Source organism: Pholis gunnellus (genome assembly GCF_910591455.1).
Source record: "Pholis gunnellus genome assembly, chromosome: 8".
Classification (NCBI taxonomy): Eukaryota; Metazoa; Chordata; class Actinopteri; order Perciformes; family Pholidae; genus Pholis; species Pholis gunnellus.
The window spans coordinates 14018901-14039891 of NC_136534.1; the positions used below are offsets into that span (position 1 = coordinate 14018901).

The 20991-nt window shown below is 38.6% G+C and overlaps 1 protein-coding gene across 1 annotated transcript; it reads right to left on the reverse strand.

Moving 5' to 3' along the window:
- Positions 1–4568: 4568 nt before the first annotated feature.
- LOC306700430 (complement C4-B-like) lies at positions 4569–18941 on the reverse strand. Its single transcript, XM_079165448.1, has 41 exons — positions 18866–18941; positions 18487–18676; positions 18221–18395; positions 18036–18106; positions 17858–17946; positions 17688–17770; positions 17518–17605; positions 16897–17014; positions 16653–16794; positions 16107–16219; positions 15857–16018; positions 15580–15747; positions 15292–15483; positions 14893–15036; positions 14676–14799; positions 14220–14291; positions 13906–14118; positions 13690–13804; positions 13391–13461; positions 13157–13296; positions 12845–13060; positions 12384–12435; positions 12197–12286; positions 11906–12112; positions 10430–10505; positions 10090–10282; positions 9879–9974; positions 9027–9189; positions 8481–8668; positions 8161–8319; positions 8012–8071; positions 7848–7938; positions 7596–7767; positions 7378–7468; positions 6071–6145; positions 5894–5996; positions 5702–5791; positions 5493–5591; positions 5315–5398; positions 5074–5206; positions 4569–4989 (listed from the first exon to the last, which is right to left on the reverse strand). Exons 1-41 carry the CDS (start codon positions 18925–18927, stop codon positions 4848–4850), a joined length of 5112 nt encoding a protein of 1703 aa, XP_079021574.1. The 5' UTR covers positions 18928–18941; the 3' UTR covers positions 4569–4847.
- Between the last annotated feature and the right edge of the window lie 2050 nt (positions 18942–20991).

Genomic DNA, 20991 nt, shown 5'->3' on the forward strand with positions numbered 1-20991 from the left:
GGGACACTTTTAAAAGTGAAGAAAAAACAATTATAGGTGGAAGAATTGCAGCAGTGTTCAAATCAGCCATAATAGTTCATTCAATGGCTTGCCAAACCAAGTAAAAATCTAAATTAGTTGATTCTGAACAGGAAGGAATAAGGTGACTTGAGCGGGAAGTGTAGAGAGTCTGCTGGAGGGACTATGTAGAGAGGCAACAGAGCGTCACTGTATAAAACGGTGGGACACTGTACGTCTTTCACTATCCAGAATGTTACATAATCCTCTGCACCCACAACTCATAAAACCACTGAATATGTCCACTCTTTGGTTTGAAACGGCAGAAATCCAATAAATCATGCAGCACATAAAAAACTGAGGATGCTTTGCTACACAGCAAGGCAATTTTCAAATGTGCATTGGAGTTCAGGGATTAACTGCATAATTAGCTGCAGTATTAACGGAATTAATAGCCACTTTTTACTTATGGAATAAAAGTTCATATTAGTATTTATTTTTATATAATAAAAATAAAAATATATCAAATTAATAAGGTAAATGATAGTATGTATAACCATACCACATTATATGTGCACCCTGAAAATTACATATCATTTTCACCAATCACTGCAACTAGTACAGTGTAACTGTTTTGGTCTTTTTAGCAACTAAAACACATTATTATACAACAACATTACCTTTTCTCACAATTGTACTTATTCAAAACCCTGAGAAAAAAAAATCAGCCATGCACTATATTAGGATGTGAAAGAATATCAACAGACACCAAAATGCAGGACATGAGTCCATTCATTCAAAGAGTTACCACTCTGATACCATAATGGAAAAATTAACTCACCAGAGTAGTGACTTAGTCTTTGGCTTTATCTCTTTCTGTGAGTTGCTCCCTCCATCTGGCTGGAAAGCTCACACAAATAGCTGGATATGATCAGGGAGGAAAGAGGTGAGAGAAAGGACCACCACTAGAAAGGAGGAGAGTGATAAAGTCTGCTCCTACTTAAGGACACCTCCCCCTCCCCCTTCCTCCACGCCTAATGGTCCCACTCTCTCAAACACCATGGAAAATATTTGTATTGGACCAAAAAGTGTGGCATTTTTACAGATTTGAGCATCAATTAAGATCAATATCTAATGTTTTGTAATATCTCTATACATTTTGCTGGTAGATTTAAGAATTTAGCCTCAGTGACTCATTGATTTTTTGGTTAACATTTGAATAATTAATCACTTTGACTGCAACTTCTGTGTGAGTCAACATACTGAAATTGCAGTTTTGCTCTGAAACTGTATTCAGCACATGCTAGGACACCTTTATTTGTTACTTAGTGCCCGCATTTTGTAGCTTTTGCATAGCTGATGACAGTAATTCCAGTGTCTGCTGTATGTCACTTGACTTATACCGGACATTAACACCTAGACACAACTTTGATTGAATAAAGCCCTGGTCTGAGAATCATGATTCAGCTGGAATACATAGCATAACACTGCAGGTATTCACTGTGGACTCTGGGGGACAGGAACCTCTCGCTATATGAATAGGCTGTTTGTTGGAAGTAATGAGATGTAACTACGTGGGAGTTATGTAAGTGACCAAGTATCCACCAGATTTAAGGAATGCTCTGTGAAGGCTCTGAATCTCTGACCAAATGGCCACCCACTATCCCACCTTTTGTAAACCACATGAAGACAGGTAAATCAAGGTCCAGACCAAACAGGGAAAGTGACATTTTCCTAATTTTACAGGAGCGAATCATTGGACCTTTGTATTGTAGGATAACCTGACATTGATTAAGATTCACTTATTTTATGAACAAGTATTTGTAAATTAAATGTTCTTATTTATTTTTCATTTTTTCGTTTATGCGCTGCGCCTGTGAAGTAATTCTGCACCAGACTGCAATCAGTGTATTCACCAAATACAAGCCATAATTAATAAATGTGTCTCTAATTAACAGTTTAAATGAAATATCCCATACAAACTATACTAGATAAAAACATCTGTTACAGCAACTTCTAACATCAGAAAACAAAGTGCTTACTGAGATGAATACATTGAAACTGCTGATGGTCACTCACCCTGCATTAGTAATGCGTAGCTAGTGTATTGTTTACAGCCCGCTGCCCATTTTTAAATGGCCTGCGTGATTTAAAAAATAGAATATGGCTTGAGCATATTTCTAATAAATTAAACACAACAGCACATCAATAAATTACTGTATCGGTCAACGTTAAACTGTTTAGTAGTGTTTATGTTGTTATTTTGATAGAAAATTAACATGGCACATGGGATTAAACCATCAAATTATTTAGTCACTAAGACAGTGAGCATGAAAAACTATTTTGCACAACAGCTGTGAGACTGTGGCCTATGCTGAAGAAACCGCTCTCTCATAGTCTATTACTGTTACATGTACTCGCTCTATATATGTTACAGTGTGTGTGTAAGAACCCTCACAGTAAAAACACATTTACCTGTAGATATTTTAGTTGCAAATGCGTTGAGCTGACACGTTTTTCTTGGCATGTACACCGTGTTCTGATACTGAAAGACAACTAACCTACAGTACATTACTGCAGCATCACAATTTAGTAGACAATAAAGTGGCGAATAACGTAGTTATTATGGTTATTCCTATACCAGTTGCCAGTCAGCACTATGAGAACGTACAGCAAAGGGCCTGGTTGCTACTTGCTATAAAAGTGAATGGTATTTAAGGAAGGGTTGTGTTTGTTGTGTGTGAAAGTTGTATATAATGTCTGATTTACACCTGGATTTATGGCAAAGCTTGATCGGTGGTGGATTCATGAGTTTGTGGATGTCATTAGAAGAGGAAGGTGACAAAGAGTGACATACTGGAAGCATAAAGTGATGCACATCTGGCCATACCAAGGGAACTGCTGAAGATAAACGGATAACCACTAACTGCTTTGTATGCAAACGCCTGCTACACCTCTGATCAAGAGGATATTTTGACTTGTCCTTTCCATTTTCAAGTGTCCCAGTAATTCATGACAGAGTTACAGTGATACCGAGACCCTGAAACTGAAGCAGCTAAATGTAATTCAGCCATCATTTACTGTATTATTTACATCTGTGCTTTTCCTATTGTGACATGTAAGACGTCTTCTGTGAAAAAGGCCTATCCACATTAGACCAAGTAACCTTGATATTGAGATCAAACAGTAATTGTTACTGTAGTGTGGGCTCCTGAGTGGGTGGTCCTACTCCATCAGTGCCTCCATCTGCAGGCAGCCTCCAGAAACAGCTCCGCCCTCACTCAACTCCTTTCTGCACCTCAGACCACCCTCAAACCACTGACCCTGTGATGGCCTTTGGAAAAATGGCTCGAAATACACCTTCAACAACTAAGGCTACTGCACAGCGAACAAAATATCCCCTGGCCGTACAAGCACATTTCACAATTCCCCAGGCAGTTTCACAGTTGATGCTGAAGCATATTTTGTGTGTCAGAGTAGGTGAGCCTGTCCTCGTGGAATATGTGTATTTACAGTAAATCCACAAATCAAAAGTATAAAACAGATATGGGTATTTCACTCACCTCTGTCAATCTGTCTTTGTTGAGAGAATATGTGTATCTCGTTGTGCTGCACAAACAGTCTGAACAATAACTGCGTCTACTGTTGAGTGATTGTGACTAATGAAAAGCACAAGTCTACACTGCTTTGTCATGTCAAGCCAAAAAGAAGATCACTTTTTACCCTTTAATATGCTGTTGCTGTTGGCTACCGACGGGGCACTAAAGTAACCCCAAGATGAAAATGTGTGATGCTGAAGTCTGCATATTTATTTACCCTTTATTGATGCAAATTTAATGAAATGTCTAATGGCAAAGGCTGAAACAGTACAGGCATTGATCTGGCTGTGATTGAAGTGATGGTCAGTACTCCCGTGTTGCTTACTTTGGACCCGACCTCAGAGATTAGAATAATATAAGCACATAAGCCCTTGCTTGTTCCTCGCCTCTCCACCCATGCCTCTCTCCTACTCCTGCTGCACTGCTCCCTCCCACTACCCCTCGTTTTCTCGCATAACCTCTCTCCATATCACACAACATGTATTTAGTAATTGCGCTCTTCTGCAGCAGGGTTCTAAGTGGAGCAAATTTGAGAAGAGGACTGGTAGCTCTCGGGAGCAAATGAAGAGCTATTATCTTTATAAGGTGATGATTGATCCAAATCCTCTCACTGTATAACTCCACTGGGAGCAAGCGAGCCAGTCTTGTGTACAGACTGTTATGCCATTTTATGTGTAGTCACTGTGTTGCTAACCCCAAACCACTCCCCCTCTCACTTCTTCCTCACCTTGCAGATGTTAAGTTAGGAGGGGGGTAACTTTGAGGGGGGTTGCATTGAGTACAGAGACCCCTCTCAGAGCTGTTACTGCCAGTAAAAGAAAAAAAAAAAACATAAAAAGAAAAGCTAAATCAAACCAGTACACCCAACTGAATCACACTATTTGGAAGGACATACAAGTTTGTTTTTTCAGTTGCTGAGTTAAGTTCCATTTTCACATAATTATCTCAACACATACAAAGGTATTTGCAAACATTAAGCAGTATTTCTTTTTATTTAAACACTGGTAGCTGTATTGGACATAAAGACATGGTTAATGGTCACATTGTACGTGTAGTAAACTTTAAAATGATACTACAGTGGAGTCAGTCATTCACTTACTGTCTAGCAAGCAATGATGTCTCAGTACGTATATATGTTCTTATACTATGCTTTCGTGATTATAAACGGTTAAAAAGAGCTCTAAACATCCATGCTGACTGTGTATATCATGGGAAACTACTAAAATAAAAGTTGATTAAGAATTGTTCATTTCACTGTCTGCAGCCATCTATCTTGTACTCATCTGTAAACACATTAAACTGTTTGCAGGCAGCTTTATGTGCAGTTTTCCTACAGTCTTCTGCCGAAGGCTTTCTTTCAACCCAGGTGTTTGACTCCAACAGATACTGAATCCTAGTAAAAAAGGGACAGAGTTAAGAGAATGAGAATCAATCATTGTAAAATAATACTTCTTTTATTATTATCGACTACACTTACTCTCCGTTTGAGTCCGTTGTGGAGCCATCTTTGCCCATGATGAGATACTGTTTTCCCACGTCTAACTGTCCTTTGCAGTGACGCCTCTTAGCAAACACTCGAATAGAATTCTCATCCACAAAGTTATCTCCATCTGACAGACAGATTATTGCCATTATATTTATGATAGGTCTTCCAAGCATAAAGATGTAAAGGTCAATGTTACAGCATCTTCTAAGCCTTGTGGTTACAGTTTACTTACGTGATCTGAGTACCTCGTTTACATTCATTTTGTACAGCTCAAAGTTACTCTTCATTGAAACATTGAGGACTTCAACCATGTATGCTGAAATAAAACAAAGTGTCACTATATGAAAGTATGGATTTTCAAGGTCATGGTAGATACTTTTACACCATGATGTCTTTTGTGCAGTACTGACCGTAATCTACTGTAGGGAAGAAGCAAGCATGTTCTGAACGGACGTTATTTCTCTGACCACTTTCTAATTGGAATGTATTTTGTATTTTATGACAGGGTCCTAAAGAAAAGATAAACATTATGCAATTTTAATTATTTATATAAACCTGAAGGGTAACGCTACATGTATTCATGGGTGTTTTCAATATAAGTCTTAGTGGAATGGCCTACTTTCTGCACATTGGCACACATCCTCTGAGCACAGTTTGGAGACCATCTTGCTTCTTTTGGGGGCGGAGTAGAACACAGTACACCTTCTGTCTGAAAGGAGGCACAAATAGTTCATAAACTCCTGGTGAATTAAACAAAGATGTCCCCTCTATCCTGACAGAAAATGCTAAAAATATCAAATTAAAAGCTTACTTGGTTCATAATAGTCATAGAACGTAGCTGGAGCAGGCTGTAGAAGACCCATTGGTACTTTCTGTATAGCATCAAAACTAATACATTCCTTTGATTCAAAGAGCTAGAGTGAGAAAATAAATATTTTAGTACTGAACATTTAAAATCTGTGTGTATGTAAATAGGTTTCAGCCTTACCTCATTGAAGTAGAGGAGCACTCTTCCATTGGAGACCTCATAATGGGAAATGTATAGCTCAGTTGTCTCTTTTAGCTACAAAGAGACAGGATTTTAAGATTTTAAATTTGTATGACGTCTACTCTTAAATCATACACTTTCATGTTTGTAGGTTAAGAATGAAGGCTCACTAAGCTTAGAGTAAATACTGTAAACAGAAAGATGACTAACTATCAACACGTATCTTGTAATCTGAACAAAAAAAAAGTGGAAAAACAGCAGACCAACGATTTACAGGAAGCTATGGACTGTTTCTCGGTCAGGTCAAGTGACTTTCAGGAGTGTCTGATTGTAAAGTAACAAGTCATACTTCACTTTTCACATGTGTACACACTTTCGATTTTGTATCCAAGAACCAAACATGTTCTGATCAATTGCTGATATTTTGCATTGATTTAAGTTTGTCTACGAGCCCCAAATAGCTTCTCCCAACTTGCGCTGAGGATGACAATGGGTCTTTCTCATTTCCCGATTTTGTGCCTCTTAGATTGTTTGGGTTATAGCCATTCAGTATAAAAACACAAGTATCAGGTGAATGTCATTAAGAAATGTGATTAGAAAAGAACCTTACGAGGAGCTAATTAAATTGTGAATGGCAGAAAGTTTGAGCCGATCATCTTGAATAAATACAGTTTATGAATACAAAAAGGAACTGTTACATTTGTAGAGTCCAGCCGTTGTTTGATATCATTACAGCTGTGTGTCACGCCCATAGACTGTATATAAGAGGTGGACATAGTCATCATGACGTCACCCATTGATTTGTGGACTGCAGTTACTCAAGTTTGGCGATTTCGCCATCGCCATCTTGGAAACGACCGTTGCCTAGCTGTTTTTTGCAACCAGCGAACAGAAGTTACCATACTTGGACTGCGGTGGAGTGACGTAGAGACGCCGCATACGGCTCAGGTAGTGGCAGCGATCTGTCAATCACAGTAAGCCCGCCCTAAAGCATACTCCGCCTTATGATCTATTTTACTCTAAAAAGGACCATAATTTACTAAATGAACATCATGGTGTGTTGAAAAAGACGTAAAAATAGCAATTGAGATCATTAACTCATGTTTAAAATGTTTACTGAGGTAATAAATCAAGTGAGAAGTAGATTCATTTTCCCATAGACTTCCATACAATCTGACTTCTTTTTGCAACCGGAGGAGTCGCTGGTCAGTAGAGTCACAAACCGAAGGAGCGAGGAATCAAGGTGGCACAAAATCGGGAAATGAGAAAGACCCATGGATGAAGAGGAGATAGAGAGAGCTACTAACCTTGTCCAGGTCCTCAGTTACAACCTCAAACCCACTCAGAAGTGTGATGTCAGCGATAGCCATTCCTGTGAGATTGACGTTCGGGCTATGACTACACACAGGAAAACAATAAAAAGTACAGGCTGAGAAAGACACGGATTTATGAATTTCTCCCGCAAAGCTCATGTCTCATGAGTACTTATAAAGAGTGAATGTGATGTGAGTCCCGTTCAACTAACCTGACACAGATTTTATAGGTGACAGCCTCGTCTGAATTTAAGTTGTTATCAAGGTCTCTCCTGTTTCGGGTTCGAGCATCAAACCACTCAATTGCTGATCGTGGCACACGCTCCTTCGTTTCCTCGTTGCTTTCGACGTCATCGTAGTATTCATAGTTTTCTATGACCTTAGCTAGGGAGACAGAGGTTAATGTAACTGTGTAGCTTTTATTAGAAATACATGTGGTTGTGACTTCGGTGTCAAAAGCTCACCGGTGTACTTCACTTTCCCAACCACTGTGACACTGATAGACACTTGGTCACAATCGTCCTTGGGGTCCAGCAGATGGTAAGCCTTTACAATCTGCCAAAGAGATTGGTGAATTGTTGTAAATTATGGATCCCTTTCAGCGTATACAGACATTAATCAAACTTACTTTAAACTTGGTTTCGCCTGTTCCTGTCAATTGCACCATAATGTTGTTCCCTGAAAATTTCTGGAACGAAAGACACAAGAAACATAATCTAAGAAAGATGTTAAATATTTGTGTATATTTAGTGCAATGTTGATGATGCTCTTTGATACCTTAAGGTCTGTTTCCACCTTTTCCTTCATATTTTCCAATGCAAGTTTTACAATGCCTCGCTTTCCTTGGGCTCTGAACTCTGCTATTAGATTTACTTCAGGCCTGACGGGCCTCTTTAGCTCATACTCCGCGAGGGCTTCCACTGCCATGATGGTATCCTTGGCATGGTAATAAAACATTAATAACATGTTTAACATCTGCACTCTGACAGTTAGTCTGGACTAAACTGTATGATATGGGACCACAGGGATACAGGGTCTATGTCCAAAGAAAGAGATTCCTAGGGTTCAAACAATTCTCGATGTAGCATCCCAATCACCTGTGATGATTTGTAGCCTCCAGAGTATAGTTCTTGGGTGGTTAACCAGCAGGCTGTTTCGTCTGCCCACTTGGTATGCCCAAGTTCCACTGCCGCTAGGAGGGCATAGGCTGTAGTCTCTATTGTGATGGCATCTGCTTGTGCTTGATTCTGTGGGTTTGCTGTCCAAAGATAACAGCCGTTTGTCCCTGATAATTAGAAATAGACATTCAGTAAAAATTACAACAATTTCAAACAATAGCAATTTGGGATACACATTTTGGTTGTCTCTTAGGGTTGGGCGATATGTAAATATGAAATCTGTTAACAACATACAATCACTTGAATATCTCTAGGTGTATTAGGCATTGCTGTAAACCAATTAGAAGGCCTGCTTTATGGCAACATTTCATTTTTATATGATTTTTTCATCAATGTAAAGAAATACTTTGCTTTGTCAGGCAGTTAATTTACTGGATTTACTAAACATCTCAATTGATTATACTCAACAACAAACTATATATTTTATCCATATCGCCCACGCCTATTTGCTTTGATTGGACATGCCTTTGGTAGCCATTGTGTGAAGTTTTTTCCAGGCAGCTGAATGATCTGTTCCCTTTGGCAGGCAAACTGCGAGGCAGTAGACTGTAATGGCAACAGCATAGGGATGCTGAAGCTCCTCAAGGTGCGACAGGAGATAGGTTGTTGATCTGGCAAGGCTTGCTTCCTGAAAGTAGCATGAGGGCAGTCAATGTTATTTTGCATCCGATCTTCTTTGCAAATTAGTCATTGACTACAGTCTATCAAATTAGATTAATTATAACAAAGCTAACAGTTTGCAGCCACACTAGCAGATTTATGAGGCTGCAATGCACAACATGCTCACAGTGCATTATTACCATCTTATTTTAGCTTGTTAGCATGCTAACATTTATGCTCACAAATATTGACATTGATTTGCACTCGTATATTTTATCATAAATCAAAGTATTGAAATAAATGTAATTATCGATTTTGAGCTGATTATGGCCAATTATCACCAACATTATTACAATTCATCCTGAGGGGGTTACATGAATGTCTGTTCCCAAGTTTATGTCAAAATTCACACAAAGATTTTCATGATAATTCCATTCACAACCACAAATGTTAACTTCATGGTGGCGCTAAAGGTAAAGCCAGGTATCCAAAATTGTTAGGATGCATATATGACCCATTAATGTCTGTAGATTTGCGCTAGAGGAAAAGTCAAGGGATCAGCAAAGTCATGAGGATACACATGGGCAAAATGTATGTCTTGACAAAATTGCATGATAACCTATTGGATATTGATATTTATATAATTTAGTCTGGACCAATGTGGTGGACTGCCATTCCAAAAGACAAAAAAAATATATAATCGTTTTATTAACTCACCACATTACTTCTCAATTCGGTTTGCAGGAATTGAAGCGACCGGTGCAGTGCAAGAGTTATGAACGCCGTCATAGCTGCATTTTTGTCTTGGTCTTTCTGTTTGAACAAACAGAGACAATACTGCATTCAAATCATTGCTATTAAGTGTGTTGACACGTCTAATATTGTTCTATGTATATGCATGTTCTAACATGAATGCAGAAGAGGTTACCATAACTCCTCTGTGTAGCACTGGATGTGGGTCACTGAATGACCCATCATTCTCCTGTACAGAGAGCAAGATATTGACTAACTTTCTGATCTCTTCTTCTGGTACAACCCTAGCCTTCCTGCCCAGCTCTCCAAAAGACGCTGTCTGACGCTGCGCCATCAACGATAGCACTTTCACTATAAGGGCAGTCAACCTGAGGACAAGAGAATGAAAAGCCAGGTGAAAGGGGATGGAAAATAAATAATTTATTATTTGAGATAATTGGAAATGGAGAAACTTGATTTACAATGTTAGACATAGAAAGAAAAAATCATTACAGCAGCATAAAACATATACTCACCAATTACTAGATGCCATTGAACCCCATGAACCTAAAGTATCGTCGGGTTTCTTGCTCGGAAAAATCCTTATAATACCTGAAAAATAAAGTGTTTTTGTTAAAAAAAAAAATGTATAATGTTGTTTGTTAGTGGCCTGTAGAGGACTAAACGTTCTTAACACCCCACACTACTAACGTGAAACAAGAAAACGATCTAGAGGCCACTTGCTAATGTAGGGACAATGGGTGTGTATTTTACTTTATTTTTTCTTCTTTTTTGGTCTTCTGAAAAAACAGTATTTAAAAACTCTGCTGCAGGACTCCCCAGCATTCCCATATTAGCCCAGTGTTGGCTTTTTAACACTACATTTTGAATTTAATTCAAACTCTTTCTAATTATTTTTAAGGCCTTACACAACTATATCCACCATGAGGTAAATACTCTATACAGTGTAGGTCACTGATATCTGCGGCCCGACCCGAAAACCCCAAATCTTATAATAACCATGCTCTGCTCAAATAATTAATGAATGGGCCTTTTACACAAAGTGCAACTACACGCCACTAAACTCTGAAACACATTATTTCCAAGGGCTTGTGCAGCGCCATGACAGCTTTGCGCTGCGTCAAGAAAAGCCTCGCCATGTGCTGAACTTTGGGTATAGCAGGCTACCCTTTTAAATATAGCCTATTTTTGGAGGTACAGTTTGTTTTTGAGGACTTAAAGGATAAAATGTTGAAACATTATTGTGGTATAGTGCCACTCTGTTGTGTTGTGATTGGTAGATCTTTTAACTCTGAGAGACCCACATAGACCCTTTTTTAGGGGGGTACAAGGGATCTTTAGGGGGAGAGTGCAAGTCAATAGTATGCCACATTAAAGTGGTGTACATCATCTGAAAGCTGGGAACCTGATGATTGATTTGGGATGCAGCTCAGCAGTGTGTCATGTTGCTCGAGTCATACATTGATTAATTAATTGTTAATCAATGGGTTAATGGTTATTTATTACACAGATTTGGTGCTAGAAATCATTTTTACCTAGAAAATAGAAAATACCTACAAAATAGCACATAAAGACACCAAGGCTTTGAGGAACACCATAGATGCTGTGATTTGGAATAAAAAACTTTTGGCAATTAGAGATTTCTGGAAGAATTGACTTTTTCGGTGATTGGATGGTGAGTGCTTCTGTTCTGGAAACTGCTGAGAAACCCTCTTATTGTCAATATACCTAATCTGTTGTCCTTATGGTGGTGCTAGTGGAAAGGTCAAGGGGTCAGCCAAAACATATGTTGTCAAGACACCTTGTTGTGGACCAGAGTGTGACAGAAACTGACAGGCCACCTTTAGATTCTGCTAACGCAATGACAACAATCAACATTAACTCATAATGAGGTACTTGGAAATTTATGACAGAATTAAAGTTTGTTTCAAAATGTTCATTCTTCACTCTAAATTTGTGTGAAAGACATTACACAATTGACCACTTCCTACCTTTCTCGACTTTGTCAAGGGCATCATCTCTGGCACCAGCAGGCATGTCGATCCATTGGTCACTCAGGTCAAGGTAGCGGAGGGCTGACAATGTAGGGGCCAGCCATAACGTTGTCTGTTCTAAACATCCTGTAGGCAATTCGATCAGTTTAGCAACCTTCTGAGGAGAAAGAAGGTTCCTCGCATATGAACTGCCAAATCCATCCCCTGTCAGATAAGAACATTGAAAGAGTAAGACACTGTTATTTACTAAGGTCTGTGAATCGTATGTCTGTGTCTAACTGCACATACCTTCCACTGAAATGAAAATATTGGAGCTGGAGTCGGGGACTGTCTCATCTGGCAACATTCCGCTAATATTGAAAGTTTTTGTGCTCCTTCCTATTAAGATAGAGATAAGTAAATTGATTAAAGTAAATGGGAAATATGAAGAATATAAAATATCAAGTGCCAAGCAAGAAATACTGAAACAACTCACCATCTAATTTATATACATGGGTTTCTTCTTCTCTCTTTTCTATTCCTTCTGTCTACAACAAAATAGAGCGCTGATTACTGTGTGTCCCTGGCCTTACACTTGAAAAAATGCACACGGTAAACCCATGTTGATTTCAGTTAAAATTACTAATAAACAAATAGTTAATATTTTAATGCATACTCATAATCAATTCAGGCATAAAGCCTTTAGCACACAAATCAAAATGAATGAACTATTAATAACACTTTTATCAATTTGTAAAAACTGACTGATCATTAGTGTGAGTTATGATAAAATGCTGATATGGGACATATGGAGGGTTAACAAAGGCAAGTGATTTTTGCATTAGATCCCATATGACTTCCAATATGTCATATACATGTCCATATTTATTATATCAGGTAGGCAGCTATCATAAAAATAATTTTGCATGGAAGTCAAATAATGTCTTTGTCACTCACCAACACACGCAAAGTCTTTTCAACTGCATCGATTCCCCACTGGTTCTCTATGTCATAGAGACGTATTTTGATGGGTATTGAGCCGGTTACCATGGGGACAGCAGAGAAGGAGACAAGCTGGGAAGACTGTGGCTCCACAGTAACGTTAACAAAAGATATAGTGGTGGCAGAGCCGGGGGAGCAAAGGCCTTCAGTTTGTTCCATATGAACTGCCACCTATAAAAAAACATAAAGATTTGAATTTAAATTCGTACAATAGGTGTTTGCTGTTTTTAGTGCCACTTAATGTCGGTAAATTAGGTGATTTTTTACCTGTAGTCTGTTTTCGCCATAGTTGTAGATAACAGGCGAAATGGATAGTTGCTCATATTTCTTCACTGAGTAAGGCAGTTGCAGAGAAACAAATGCGTCCTTAAATGCTCTGAGCTCAGACGGCTTAACTACACAGAAACCTGAAAGAAACATAGTGTCAGTGAATTACAGTTATTAATAAGAAACCTCTCAAAATATCCAAAAAGCAATTGTGGAGTGTTAAGCTGTTATTACCAGTGGCTGCAGATAAAGTGATGACCTGAATCTCCCATGTGGTGATGGAATCGGGTAGAGTCAACCGAAGACTAAGGGGTTTCAATTCAGATAAAATTAATTAACTGACTGTAAAATGCATCTGACAAATGTTTTTGTCTACTTGTAGTTTATACTGTAGACTTAAGGTAATGCATCTTCACTTACACTGAACATTATAAATGATGAATATAACATATATAATGGTTTTAACAGCTGTAACTAGCCACTGATTTCCACCGCAAAAGAAGATTTGACATAAAAACTGTCCACCTTTTTACCTTTTTTTCCCATCTACATCAAATTCTTTGAATTCAAAGCTTGGGGGGAAATATCGTCGAATGTACTGAGCAGCAGTGTCCCAGAAGAATTGTTCAATGTCAGCTAGGTCCGCAGCTAAAAATAAGAAATGAGATATTTGTAATTTCACTCTGTGATAATTGTAATCTTAGCAGGTGTGTAAAGTATTTAATGTTCACAGGACAAGTTCATCTCACTCCTGCCAAGTCCTTTCTGGGCGTCCTCTTGTATCTTTTTTTGTCTCAGAAGCTCTCCTTCAAGGCAGCATTTTAAAAAGGCGGCAGCACAAGCAGGATTTTTAACCACCAGAGAAACTCTCATCACTCTTTCCTGACATGTTCGTCTCATAGGGATGAGAGAAAACCCGCGAACACAACATTCTTGCATCTGTTCATCTGAAAAGTTTGATTCTGAGGGTGAAAAAGAAATGTCCTATTTTTATAGCATATTCTTTGCAGAATAATCTTAGATTAGCTCAGACAAGAGTCATAATGCCAGAATGTTGTCTTACTTAGGGTCATCATTTCCTGTTGAAGGTCCACTGCACGCCTTTGCCGAGCAGCTTGTGAACCACAGCCAAAGCCTGGAAAAGTAGCATAACAGCATTAATATTCAGCATGGGACAGTCACTACATTATAATCACTGCCTCAATATTCTCCCCTACCACCTGTAGTAGTATTTACTTGTGGTTTCATTTATTTTTGGATACAACTGAAACCATCTGCATAGCAAAAAACATGCAAAACCTACATCCCATTATCTAAAGCTTGGGATATATTAAAGAATGTGAGTGTGTTCATTTAATGTACCGTAAACGTGAGACCATCTTTATTGAATTTTGACTTTTGTATTTTGTATAATATGCTGTATATCCCAAGTTAAACTAGATGCATAATGCATTTGACCTGTTAAATTTCTGTTACATTTTCAAGGATTTATGGAAGAATAATTGTGTTTATATCATACGATTCGTCCAGATTGACTGGGACTGAGATAAACAAGACAGGCCAGCCTCTTTTAGTACAGATGCCGGGTCAGATCCTCCGCTGTATGAGCAACCAACGTCATATGACTGCATGGAGGAAAACACCTGAAAAGTAGGAAGAAGATCTTGAATTTACTGTATCATAATATATGGGTTGACTTAAATAACCTCAGTGTCTTGTAAGAGAGAGCGTGTTACCTGTTTGGCTGTGAGTTTATTGTCGGCATTGAGAGCGTAGATGGCCTTATCGACAGCCAGCAAAGCCACTCTGGCTTTTTGACCATTTAAATCCAATTCTATCTCAGACTGTGTTCCAGGTCGGAACGGGCCTTTCAGCTCTACCTAAATATACACACGTAACCACATAGGCTGAGTTCAGTAATTGAAACTGAACTAGACAGGAACATATTTTGTGTTGACAAAGAATGACATGACATGTTGCAACCAAAGCAGTGTTTGTTACTTTACAACATTATTTTGTCGACCATCCCAGTATAAGTGTATAAGTATAAGTGTAGCAGGCTGCATATAGACTTAACGTATTCAAACACAGTAAATAGAAGTCAGTCTGCACTCGTATCTGTTCTGTTTACTCACCTTGACCTTTAGCTCACATTCATCCCTGACATCTACCCACACCGAGTCCGCAATGATGTCACCACGCTCATTGTAGTAGTAGCCAATCAGACGGAAGGATGGCACCATATCAGATGTTATTTCCAGGTTGTGTTTGACTGAAGTACCAAATTCAAGAAATCCTGGTTTTATTAGGATCCCATGACTTAAGACCTGCAACAGAGTCAATTTAGAATTGTTAAGATATATGAAACTGTTGCTTCTCTTCATCAAAATAGACCATGTTGTATTCCCTCAGTTATGTCTCACCATGTAGTATATAAACCCAGCTGTCGGGCCATTGACGGTGTTGTAATTTACTGTTAGTGACTCGCCCACAGAGTACATCCTGTTGGTAAAACTCAGGTAAAGGTAGCTGTTACTCGGAGATGAAGCAGGCTGAATTACTTTCTCTTGCTGCTGGCCATCTGCCAACACCTAATGAAGTCAGGGTGTTAGAGAACAGTTAAACTGAAGTAAAGGAAAATCCAGTGGTTTATCAATTTGATAATACATCTTGTTAGTTGTTTATGGATTGGATACTAACTTGAACAGTAATCTGAGCCACAGTGGGAATATTAAAGACAGGATACACTGCCCCCTCCTGGTCGGTGGTGCCTTGCCAAGATCCCTCTGAAGATCTCGGAAGTACATCAATCTTTACTGGCACATCAGCTGCTGGGGAGCCATCTGGGAGACGCACGACCATCTATAATGACAACAAACAATATATTTTACACACAAAATCATCACAGTCATGTACATAGCTGTGTACCCCTTGTTAGTTTCATGCATACCACCACATCTAGCGGATATCCAGGAAGGAAATATGAGCGAGTTCGAGAGAGATCCATGGTGTATTTGTGGGAGATGATGGGAAGGTAAACTTCTGCCTCTTGTATTTCACCACCTGGGTCATAAAATGCAGATATCAGATGTAATGAAAAATCACAATACTATTCCCAGTATCCACCCTCTCAAATACTAGATGGTACATCTCAAGGTGTTTGTCCTTCAATTTTGTGATGAATTATCATTTTCATTATCATTATTGTTATTAATATTAGTAGTACTAGCAGTAATAGAATTGTTATTGTTATTATTTTCATTATTGAAATCAAATACTGAGTTTGTCAGTGACAATACTTTCCAAGATTTGCATAATAAGAAACAGAAACAGTTGCCCGGTCATTTAACATGAGTCACCATCATACTTTACTGTGCAGAGCACATGCTGCTGTATTCTAAACACAAAATGTTTTAAACATATAATATATTTTCTCTTTACAACACATGGTTTCTATTTTAAACTCTGGTTTATAGTGTGACAGAGTATCCTTTACTTTGTATGTTGGTGACAAACACTCTCAAGTAGAGTTGTGCTCCACTCTGCTGTAACTCGGAGAGGGTTTTGTTTTGCTGTTTTTGGAGGTTCGCATTTAAGTCTTCTCTCTGGAGAGAAGCTGCTGCAGCTCCATCCTTGACCTGCAAGAAATGGCAGAAATGGTTGATAGTCAAGTACTGTAACAGATGCAAAATGTTACCAGACCTTGAAATGAAATTTTGTATAGATATGTGTTTCCTCACCGAACCAGTTAACTCCAGTCCCCTGATGAAGACAGGCTTCATGTTCTGGCTACGGGTTTTTTCCATCACTCCAAATTGGCAGTGGTAAGCCCCTTTAACTGTCTCGCCATGTGAATACCTAGAGAGAAATTTAAGGCAAAAAGAGAGTCTGAAAATGTAACTAACATGTATGGTAAAGTTTTAAACAAGCAGCCTATAGATTATAACATCATCCTGTATTGTAAAATATATGAAAAAGCATTAAGCTTTCTTTCTTGTCAAAACACAATGCTTTTTGTGGGTTGCGATGGCCTATTTATGCAACATTTTGTCTTTGTTATTTGATGCAATGTTTTATATGGTTATGATGTGTTTTCTGTTACACATGTAATTGTTTTACACTGGTTTCTGGCAAGGTTATGATTTGGGATGGTTTTTATAAAATTGGACGGATTATAAATTGTGTTTGGCTGAAAACTGTCAATCTGACCTGGCAACACTAGCAAGGCGTAAAAGCAATGACATTTTTTCAAATAACATTGTTTTTGAGTTCTCTAGGCATATCAAGTAACCAACATTGATTAATACTGTTTTCACATGAAAACTTAAAGTAAGTTTAATGGGAAATGAATCAACACTTACCTTGCTAAGATGGAAAAGTCAAACTGTTCTGCCTTCAACAAAATATAGCTCTGCTCCATTGCAATGTTCACCTGAAAACTCGGTAAAACTGTGTAAAAAATGAAAATGTTTTTAGAGGGGTATTATCTGTTAATTTAAAACAAGAATTCAATTCAATTAAACTAGCTTACCAAATTTTTGGACTTTGAATTCTCGGGAAGCAGCATTTGCTTCATCACCTTCATAGTGTGCTGTAATCTTCCATGTGCCCAATCTTTGTCAACAAAACACACTGTTATTATAGTATCAAAGTATTTGCTGTTGTGTAAGAAGCAGTTTTTGTAAATCTGTGTTAACATACTTTGATACATCAGGTATGGTGAATGTGCCTTGGAGTATTCCTCCCTTGGCAGTATTTAGAGTCCTCATCACTCTATTTCCGACAGCATTCTGTAATTGAATGATAAAAGCATGAATCATGATATGAAACCATGAAAATCATTCATGTTGACCTGGCAAAGTCCTCTTCAACTACTCACATATACTGATATGTGGAACACCTCCTCATTAGGCCTCAACGTGTGGTCAAGAGTAAACATCCTGTACCTCACTAGAAGAGAAATAATCAACATAAAATGGATTTAAAAACAATGAGTTAATTCTTTAGTGGGGCATTCTTTCACATTGTTTTCCCTTTCTTCAGATTTGTTGACTTTTCATTCACCGTTCTGTGTTGGGTTGTAGATTGGCTGATCAGTCTGAATGAAGATATAACCCCTGTGCTTTGACATCAAAACTTTTGTTATCTTCCTGATACTGAAGGAGGAGCTCTCTGCCACCAGCAGTAAGAAGCGTCGGCTATAATGTGGAGGCAATGTTGCCATTAGCTCTCTGTCTATCTGTAAATACGCACATTAGAAGATTGGGTCAATGACATCTTAGTCCCCTCTAAAATGAATGCTTTTGGAAGAGTGGGGAAGTTTCTCATACCATGAGCTCAACCGTTGCGCTCTCCCCTTCCTCAGTGTACCGAGCGATTGCCTTCTCAGACACAACAATACCGCTACGTTCGTGCTCCAGGTAGAGAGTGAAAGGATTGTTAAGATACGATTTTCCCATCTGGACAAACACTTTCTCATTAACACCCACATGAAACACACGGGGAGCTGAGATGAAGAATCTGCACGAAAAGGGGAAACATAGCACTTACTTTATCCGTCTGTATTGCTATATTTTGCATTCATGGACCTCTATGCCTATCCAAAGAAACATCTGCAATGCTGCATATTTTGTTTGATCTGTTACATTATAACACTTGTTAACTATTGTGTAATAATATATCAAATATTGTAGCTATTTCTATATTTACCTGCCCGCTGAACATTCCACAGTCGAGATCAGGAACAGTATGGAAAAGATGAAGCACTCCATTGTGCAGCTTCTATGTCGTTGCCTGCTCTGACAATAACTGTTTGGTTAACTGGGGTTTTGTTATTCATCCACCCCTGTATTTCTCAATCTCTCAATGCCCTCCCTGATTTTTTTTCCTTTTTTTCTAAGATAACTTGGAAAGAAGCAGCATTCCTCAGACTGATGTTAGTTAGTTAGACTGAAGTATCACATGCTAACTGGTAAAACATGAGAAACTGAGAAAATCATCATACTGTCAGCCATAACATGTAAACTGATGTGTACAGACGTGTGACATGCTTTTTGGTTCAAGTGTGTGCAAATGTATACATGCGTGAAAGTAGGCTATGAGATCTAAACAGATGTATTTAAAATATGAGGTTAACAATACATATCAGATCATAGTTGACTGACAGATGCTTTTCAGACTCCAACATGTTTGATTTTATAAAAGTCCGTATTAAATCATTGCTTGGCTTGCAGCATGGAAAGTGTTTCTGTTTCACAATGTGTACCCGTTCCCTCATTGGTTAGTGCAGTGAGCCAGATTTCCCCCAAATCATGTGATTTACAAGAAATCAAGTTTGCTCTTTGGGATGGAGGGAGCACTGTTTACTGGTTCAGGAATGATTTGCAAAGTAGAGCATCAAGTATATCTGTAAACTCCCTAATTACAACAATTTCTTCAGTTTAGTGAATCTGACTTTGAGTATATCTTATCAGTAGTTACAAGAGAATCTTATTTAACACATACATGTCCCGTGTAGTTTATTTGTAACTTTATAATTTACTGTGTATTATTCAATGAATTGATGAATGTTTTGTGATCGGGTAAAATCAAACCGTTTTATGACAACGACACAGACTATTACCAGGTTGTGATCTCAGCAATGAACAAATATATGCAGAGACAAGGTCAGACACTTTATTTTCCTCCCTATGAACCATTAATGTAGATGTAAATAACAGTTACAAAAACAATACCTAATTGTAGGTGACTAACAGTAACTTTCAGATAGTCACCGAGAGGCTAAGTAGGGGAGATTTAAACTTGCGGACGCGCTGGCTGTAAATGATTTTCTGATCCAGTAGTTGAGCTTTGCGTGTTTATTGTAAACAACAAACGTTGACTCTGGAATACATTGATTTGGTTAGACAATGACAATAGTGCATAACATTTGTGAGGTAGCGGTCAACAAAAAATAAGGCTCCCTCTCTCACCCCAGCTGATATGGCTTCCCCAACACCACGTGACTTAATTACCGGAAGTGACCAAAAAAGGTATAAATGACGTGGGCCATACCTGGCTCCTACATTCCGGCCCCTAATTATTACATCTCTGTGTAGTAATAATTACAAATGCATTATATGTGCAAGAGAATACACATTTCAAAATGTATGATATACATAGTCCATGGAAAAAGCGAACAATAAAAAGGTCTTCTTTCTTCTCTAGGCCAGAGGTTACTAGCACTTAGCCTAGCGTTGAGTGATCTTTACCATCACTCTTGAGTCGAGTCAAATCAGTTAAAGTAGAGTGATCAGAAGTCAACCGACTCCTGAAGAAGGCAGATCCTGGTTACAGGCCTGCGTACACAGCTGGTCGAGGTCTTGATCCGGAGTTGTCGTACTCTTACTCAAACCTTGAAATGATGCTCTACCGTCAAAGGCAACTTGAATCTTTCCTTTCTTGGGATGGTATATCCCGTGGTGTGAAATGTACCAAGCCTTTCCGTCACTGCGTTCCAGGTCTGAGGCTGGGAAGCTCTCTGTGTATCCACTGGATATAAGGTCGTTCATGAAGGTGATGTATTCTTTGTGGAATGATGCGTCCCTAATTCGCCTCCTCTTTAAGTTAAGGCCACGCTGTTCTGCAATCCTACGGTTGTTGGGCATGTTCATCTCTCTGTTTCTTAAAGGTAAAGCGATGCTGTAGTGGCCGTCCACAAGTTTCACAGTCTCGTTGGCCATTTCCAAGAACTTAGAGTCTTCCCTTGACGGCCCTGTCTGTTCATCTTGACTGCATTCAGGGAAGTCGTTTTTAAATTGCTGTTTCCAGAGTTGATCGAGAGTTACAGCAGAAAT

Excerpts from the sequence above, each read along its gene's own strand:
- LOC306700430 (XM_079165448.1), bottom strand. The coding sequence starts at position 18,927 with ATGGAGTGCTTCATCTTTTCCATACTGTTCCTGATCTCGACTGTGGAA. Across the intron at positions 5,792-5,893 it reads CTATGACTATTATGAACCAA|ACAGAAGGTGTACTGTGTTC; the intron begins GTAAGCTTTTAA and ends GCCTCCTTTCAG. Across the intron at positions 5,207-5,314 it reads AAACGAGGTACTCAGATCAC|ATGGAGATAACTTTGTGGAT; the intron begins GTAAGTAAACTG and ends TCTGTCTGTCAG.